General features: G+C 46.5%; 1 protein-coding gene across 1 annotated transcript; it reads left to right on the forward strand.

Annotated features, from left to right (window-relative positions):
• The first annotated feature begins 4833 nt into the window (after positions 1–4833).
• Positions 4834–7118, forward strand: LOC117847603 (putative disease resistance protein RGA3). Its single transcript, XM_034728830.2, has 2 exons — positions 4834–5970; positions 6310–7118. The coding sequence occupies exons 1-2, from the start codon at positions 5150–5152 to the stop codon at positions 6902–6904; spliced, it is 1416 nt and encodes a 471-aa protein (XP_034584721.1). The 5' UTR covers positions 4834–5149; the 3' UTR covers positions 6905–7118.
• The last annotated feature ends 576 nt before the right edge of the window (positions 7119–7694 follow it).

Genomic DNA, 7694 nt, shown 5'->3' on the forward strand with positions numbered 1-7694 from the left:
GTAGCCGTCCTCGGAGCCCTCCACCGCTCTTCTCGTTGCTGCCCCGGGTGCTTCCACATCAGCTCGGCTGCCCCAGGCCTCGCAGTAGCCCCATTCCGGGGGTGGCTCCTCCAAGACTCGTCACAACAAACGCAACTCCGGTAGCTGCAACTCCAAGGGTGGCAACTCCGGCAGCGGTAGTAGCGGCGTCGGTGTCAGCCAGCGCCCCTCCAGTGGCGCCAAGCAGGGCGCCCCCTAGGGCCCCTCCGACGTCACTCCCTAGCCCTCCTTCCAGAACTCGTGGACCGGGGCCATCCAGATGTGGCCCGGTACATGCGCTCCGCAGCCCGGGGCACCCCACGCCATGCTGGCCCAGTTCTCCATGCCATGCTAGCCCAGTAGGCGCAGCTCCAGGCACTCCAGGTAGCCCAGTTCCAGGTCGCCCAGCTGTAGGCTGCCCAATTGCAGGCGACCCAGGCGCAGGCTTAGGCATACTAGGCCGCCTAGGCATAGGCTCTACAACAGGTGCCGTACCAGCTCTCCATCGCCGGCACCGCCACCAGCACACCGTTGTGGGATTAGCAATCCCTCGCCTCCACCTTCAGCACTATAACGCTAAACTAGCCGCAGCAGCATGAGTGGTACTTTGATTCAGGTGCTACCTCCCACATGACCTCCGATGCTCATTCCCTCTCGCATAATTTCACCCAGCGGTACCCTTTTCCATCCGCTATTGTTGTCGGTGATAGTTCTTTACTTCTTGTCACCTCCACTAGCGCAGATGTTCATCCGGGTCCTTAACATCTTAATAATGTTCTTGTTTTACCCAACCTTATTAAGAATCTTATTTCCATTCGCCAATTTACCATCGATAACAATTGGTCAGTCGAATTTGACCCGTCTGGTTGTTCTGTGAAGGATCTTCGATCCAAGAACGTGATTGTCAGGTGCAATAGTTCGGGTCCGCTATACCCCTTGCACCTCCCTGCTGCTGCTACTCTTACTGCTGGCGTCACCTCCACGGTCTGGCACCATCGTCTCGGCCATCCTGGGCAGGAAGCCCTCGCCCGTCTTGCGCTAATTTTACCTTCATGTAATAAAGACATTAGCTCGTCTCTTTGTCATGCATGTCAGCTCGGACAACACACTCGTCTTCCCTTCCGGGTGTCCTCCTCTTGAGCTTCCAGGAATTTTGATCTTATTCATTGTGATCTCTGGACATCACCTATTCCTAGCATCTCAGGTTTTAAATATTATTTAATTGTTCTCAATGCTTGCTCTCACTTTTCTAGAACTTTTCCTCTAAGGCTGAAATCTGACACATTTGATACTCTTGCTAATTTCTTTTCCTACGTGCTTACACAGTTCGGCGCCACCATTAAGGCCGTCCAGTGCGAGAACGGTCATGAGTTTGACAACTCCAGCGCTCGCACGTTCTTCCTCTCCCGTGGTGTCCACTTCTGGTGGTATGCTCTGATGCTGATTGGGCGGGCTATCCTGACACACGCAAATCCACTTCCGGTTATGTGGTCTTCCTCGGCGACAACCTAATTTCTTGGTCCTCAAAGCGTCAGCCCACGTTCTTCCTCTCCCGTGGTGTCCACTCTGGTGGTATGCTCTGATGCTGAGCTATCCTGAGCAAATCCACTTCCGGTTATGTGGTCTTCCTCGGCGTGGTCCTCAAAGCGTCAGCCCACCGTCTCGCCGAAGCTGAGTACCGTGTTGTGGCCAATGCCGTCGCCGAAGCTACCTGGCTGTGCCAGCTACTTCAAGAGCTCCATGCCCCACTTCACCGCACCTCCTTGGTCTATTGCGACAACATCAGTGCGGTCTACATGTCCTCCAACCTGGTTCAGCATCAGCACACCAAACATATCGAGATCGATCTTCACTTCATTCAGGAGCGCTTCGCTATGGGTGACGTTCGTGTACTACATGTTCCCACATCGTCCCAGTACGCCGATGTCTTCACCAAGGGGTTGTCGTCTTCTATTTTTACAGAATTTAGGTCCAGTCTAAACATTCGTGGCACCAGCGATTAGACTGCGGGGGCGTGTTAGAATGTGTGTAATTGGACCCTAGCCCGGCTAGGCCCATGCGCATGGCTCCCCCCTGATAGGCACCTATTGCGCCAGATCAAGAGCTAGCCGCTAGGGTTTTCTTGTAGAATAGGCAAGGCTCCTAACCTTAGTACCCTTGCCTATATATGTGTACGTGCTATGCACCTTCGTAATCAATCTACAATTTCCTAGCTATATTTGCTTTCAGCAAGGCTCAAGGCATCCTCCACATGGAGGATCTCATAATTGCCCTTGTGCTTCTCCCTATTCTTTAATCATAGCAACCTGACCAGTTTCCTCCCTCTAGTGACCGTGACAACATTACCCACATCAAACTTGATGAAATCAACAATCTTACCTGTCTCCGGATCAATTTTGATTGTGTCATTCACTCATTTGCCTTTGGCCTGTTTATTTCTGCAGGACCGTGCAGTGTGGCAGCAGGGATGACGCCCGGGTGCGCGGAGCCCCGGTGGTGGGATCGACGACAAGGGTGCGCGTGCGGGGCGGTCGCCCCGACCTGGTGCTGGTGGCTGCCTGTGCATCACCGACACTTGGTGGCTCTACATCCAGGTGGCTTTGCGTTTCGTGCGGCTGTACAATTCTATAAATACAAAAGTCTCTCTACATGTACAATTTGATCACTACACAAAATATCTCTACACTACCTGATCACTACAATACACCAAAGCGACAACACCTATCGTTCTGGTAGGTGAAGTTGCAACCAAGTGTTAGGTGAAGATAGAATAATTAGCTGAAAAAAATCAGTTTTACAACAGGCATCAAAGGGGAAGAGCAATATCATTTCAGTCAATAGTATAAACAATATGCTTTATAATAAGTATTTTATAATACAGGTAATCTAATAAAATCAAGTTTGTGTTCAAAAAATATATATAGTCGACTTGTCCATCCGTATCTCCATGTTATCTTGTTAGTTGGCTCTGAACGTCCAAAAAGAATGCCAATTGGTGAGCTGCTGAGGTCAATTATAACATGCTAGACCTATTGGTACGTCAATAAAATCACTAAACTGCTTTGACTAGGTAAAAGAGGTTAATTTGTCTGGTTTTAAGAGATGTTAGATACGTGTTGTCTAGTATTCGAGCTCAAGATTTTTCTTACTCTTCCCTTCCTTCCTCCTTCAAACCTCTCATCCGAGCCCAATCTCTCGCATGGCGCCCGACCCCTCTTAGACCCCCTTTGGAACATAGGATACATGTAGAAATTTTGTAGGATTTGAATTCTATAGGAATTTTTCTTATGTGTCCCTTTGGAACAAAGGATTGACCAACCTTTTAATCCTTCAAAATTCATATGGAATGGTTAGGAATTTTGAAGGAAATCTAACATGAGGTCTAACCTCTTGGAAACTCTTCTTTGTGTCTATCTCTCTTCTCGTTTCTTTATTTTTCCTACGTTGCATTCAAACACACAATTACAAATTTTTCTACATTATCAATTTCTATAGGACTGCAAATATCATGTAACTCCGTTGCTACGTTTTTCCTATTCCCACGTTTGGAGATTCCTTTTTAAAGATGTCCTTAGCTTTCTATTTTATTTGTTATCATGATTGATCGTACGTGACAGTAACCGTACAACACCTGCAACGTTGAGGTAGTGACAAGGCGTCACATGCATATGCCAGCTCATTGGCTCGCCCTAATCAGGCACTACCGTCCACAGAAGTGGCGCCAGAAGTCCTCGCACGCTGACAACGCAACACTGTTGTTAATAGTACTGCCATGGGACCTTTAGTGACAAGGCAGCACATGCATGTAGACCCGCTGTTGTTGACGGCTCTCCCTCAGCAAGGACGCTGGGAGCAATAATGAGGCCACATCTGCTTCATCATGATCCTTCGCCGATTATTGTTTCAGAGAGTGACTGATTCCTGCATTCTATTATTGCCTCCTGAACATTCCGTGGCTGTTCAACTGTGTTGTGACGGTGAACATGAAAATTGCTTTTTATATTTATGTATTTTCGTTTGCAATTTGGGCTTTATTGAAGCTTTTCTATTTGTTATGTCCTCAAACTTAAAATCTTTTTTTTCTAACAGCGCACATGATATATCTATGATCTCACTGTCTTGCTTCGGATTAGCAACCTGATAATCATGAATTAATTAAACTTAATAGATTCGTCTCGCGAATTAATTAGCTGTAATTGGTTTTGTAATTAGTCTAAATGTTTAATACTCCTAATTAGTATCTAAACATTCGATGTAACAGGAGCTAAATTTTAGCTCGTGGAACCGAGCAAATCCTGCCATTTTGAAAAGGTGAGGCACTAGTTAAATTTTAACACGTTAATAATTTTATAAAATAAATTCAAGAGACCTTGTCGACGAAATAAAAGTGGTAGGTACACCGTACACATCATTATTGTCCAAGTCATCGGGCCCATTTGTTTCGTTCACCAAGAGTCCAATCGCTATAATTGGAGAGGAAGAAATGGAAGAATGTGACTCGACCAATAGATAAATGGTATCGCTTTTTCCCTGTGAGCGCAACCCAGGAAATGCAAAAGGCTGCTCCAGAATGCAGAACATTTATATGGTCTTTGAACACACATGGCTACCTGAACACTGTGCACCGGTAAACACGTTTGTTCAGTGATCAATCCATCATTAGCATAACTAAACCAGGATGTGACAATTAAGTAGGAGTATTACCTTAAGATGTGAACAGAAACACTGCAGCTTCACAAGCACAGCCAACAGCATCCACACCTGTCGTCATCAGCTTATAAAAATAGCTTGGACTTGTCTATCATCTTCTGATCCTTTGCTTATTTTATGGCTCCTGGTGTGAGCTGAGCACAAGTCTTCCATGCTAGTCTTCTCCTTCTGCCATTGCAAGTCTTGCAGAAACATATCCTCTTCTCTATCTTCTCTTCCCGTACGCCGCCGGCCCCTCCGCTGCGACCGCTACTGCCCCGCCTCTGCTACTGCTGCTCTGTCAGCCTAGGCACCCAAGAAGGTCAGTGCTTGGCGTTGGTCTCCATTTACCTCCAAAGCGCTTCCGTAAACCATCCTCTTCTCCACTCCAAAGTGTGTTCTCATTTCTCAGCGTGCGTTCTCGTGAGCTCTGACTGCTCCAATGGCCGAGCTTGTGGGCAGCATGGTGGTCAGGCCACTGCTGTCCCTGGTGATGGAGAAGGCGTCCAGCTACCTCCTGGACCAGTACAAGGTGATGGAGGGCATGGAGGAGCAGCACAAGAAGCTCAAGGTTATGCTGCCGGCCATCCTGGAAAGGATCACTGACGCAGAGAAGCAGGCAACCTCCAGAGAAGCAATCAGACCCTGGCTTCAGGAGCTTAAGGTGGCGGCGTACGAGGCCATCCAAGTCTTCGATGAATTCAACTATGAGGCCCTCCGTCGTCAAGCCAAGAAAGAGGGGCGCTACATCAAGCTCGGGATGGATGCAGTAAAACTCTTTCCCACTCACAACCGCATCATGTTCCATTACAGGATGGGCAACAAGCTTCGCAAGATTGTGCGTGATATTGAGGCCCTTGTCAAGCACATGCGCAACTTTGGGTTCGACAAACAGCCACAAGCGCAGGTTCAGATAAATTATCTGCGTGAGAATGACTCCACCATGGTTGATCCAGAGATTGTCAGCAGATCCAGAGATGAAGAGAAGCAAAAGATTGTTAGAATGTTGGTCAAAGAACAAGCTAACAATAAGGATCCGATGGTCGTTCCCATTGTGGGGATGGGTGGGTTGGGCAAGACCACCCTAGCTCAGCTCATCTTTAATGACCCTGAAGTGAAGAAGCATTTCCACCAACTGCTGAGGTGGGTCTGCGTGTCAGATGATTTCGATGTTTGTAACCTTGCCAACAAGATCTGCAACGCTTCTGAGAGCAACCTGGAGAATGCCTTGCAGAACCTTCAGAGAGAACTCGCTGGAAAGAGGTACTTTTAGAATTTAATTTGATGTTGATTCACTCATCTCAAACACGCACACTGGTTTTTTTCCCCTCATACATGCTCAAAATATGTGCATTGCCCTTGAGAATAACACGTAATTGAAAAGAATAAGTAAAGCACATGCAAACTACATACACAAAATTCAACTTCAAACTTAGATCAAGAAGACAACAACGCCTCACCGCTAGCAAGTTTCCCTCTTGGATATGCACGGAACTTGCACATCTCACATACCATTTACGCTTCCTCTTGTGGCATTCACATAACTTAAGAAAAAAACGTACTCAAATAGAAACGCACTAATGGCATGATTATTTGTAACAGGTATCTTCTTGTATTGGACGACGTTTGGAATAAGGATGCTAACAAGTGGAACAAGCTGAATGCTTGTCTTAAACATGGTGATGTTGGTAGCGCCATACTAACGACAACCCGTGATAAAGAAATAGCTCAACTCATGGGTACAGTTGAAGAACATGGCATTGCACGTTTGGACAATAAATTCATCAAGGAAATTATTGAGGCTAAAGCATTCATTTCGCAAGAGAGAAAACCAGCTGATTTAGCTGGCTTGGTTGATGACATTGTTGAGAGATGTGCAGGGTCTCCATTGGCAGCCAAGGCACTAGGATCTGTACTACGTGGCAAGACAACAGAAGAATGGAAGGCTGTGCTTAGCAAAAGCATCGCCCATAACAAGGACGATCAAATCCTGCCTATTCTCAAGCTCAGTTACGATGACCTGCCATCACACATGAAGCAGTGCTTTGCTTTCTGTGCTGTGTTTCCCAAAGACCATGAGATTGACGTGGAAATGCTGATCCAACTATGGATGGCAAATGACTTTATTCCCGAACAAAAAGATGTTGGTAAACAGATTTTCAGTGAGCTGGTCTCAAGGTCATTCTTCAAGATGTGAAGCAAGTCAAAGGGGACACAAGAATTAATTCCGTGTATTGGTATTTCTCTACAAGTAAATGTAAAATCCATGATCTTATGCACGATGTGGCACTATCTGTCATGGGCAAAGAAGTTGCTACCATGACTGAGAAGCCAAAGCAGAGTGATGAGTTTCTTCAGAACACTTGTCGTCATATATTGTTATTATGTGGCATGCCAGAGGCCGTTTTGAATGATTCTCTGAATATAGGGTCTCCAGCTATGCAAACACTACTATGTTATCAGCACATAGAAGGTTCCCTGCAGCATCTCGCAAAATACAGCTCTCTGCGTGCATTGAGACTTTGGCAGAATAAGAGCACAATCCTACTGAAACCAAACCAGCTACATCTCTTGAGGTATCTTGATATCTCGCGTAGTGCTATAGTGTCACTTCCGGAAGATATCAACATTTTGTACAATCTGCAAACACTGAATGTTGCGTACTGTCCCAAACTTGGCCGGCTTCCAAAGGGAATAAAGTACATGACTGCCCTCCGTCACCTCTACACTCACGGATGTGGGAAGTTGAAGCGCATGCCACCGGAGGTTGGACATCTCACTTCCCTGCAAACACTTACAAATTTTGTAGTGGGTACAGGCCATGATTGCAGTAGTATTGCAGAGCTGCAGCATTTAAACAACCTTGGTGGTCCACTACTGCTTAGTCAACTCGAAAATGTGACAAATGCAGCAGATGCAAAACAGGCCAATCTTGGAAATAAAAAGGAGCTCAGGGAATTGTCATTAAGGTGGACCTGGACAAGTAG

The sequence above is a fragment of the Setaria viridis genome, chromosome 3, assembly GCF_005286985.2.
Source record: "Setaria viridis chromosome 3, Setaria_viridis_v4.0, whole genome shotgun sequence".
Taxonomy (NCBI): domain Eukaryota; kingdom Viridiplantae; phylum Streptophyta; class Magnoliopsida; order Poales; family Poaceae; genus Setaria; species Setaria viridis.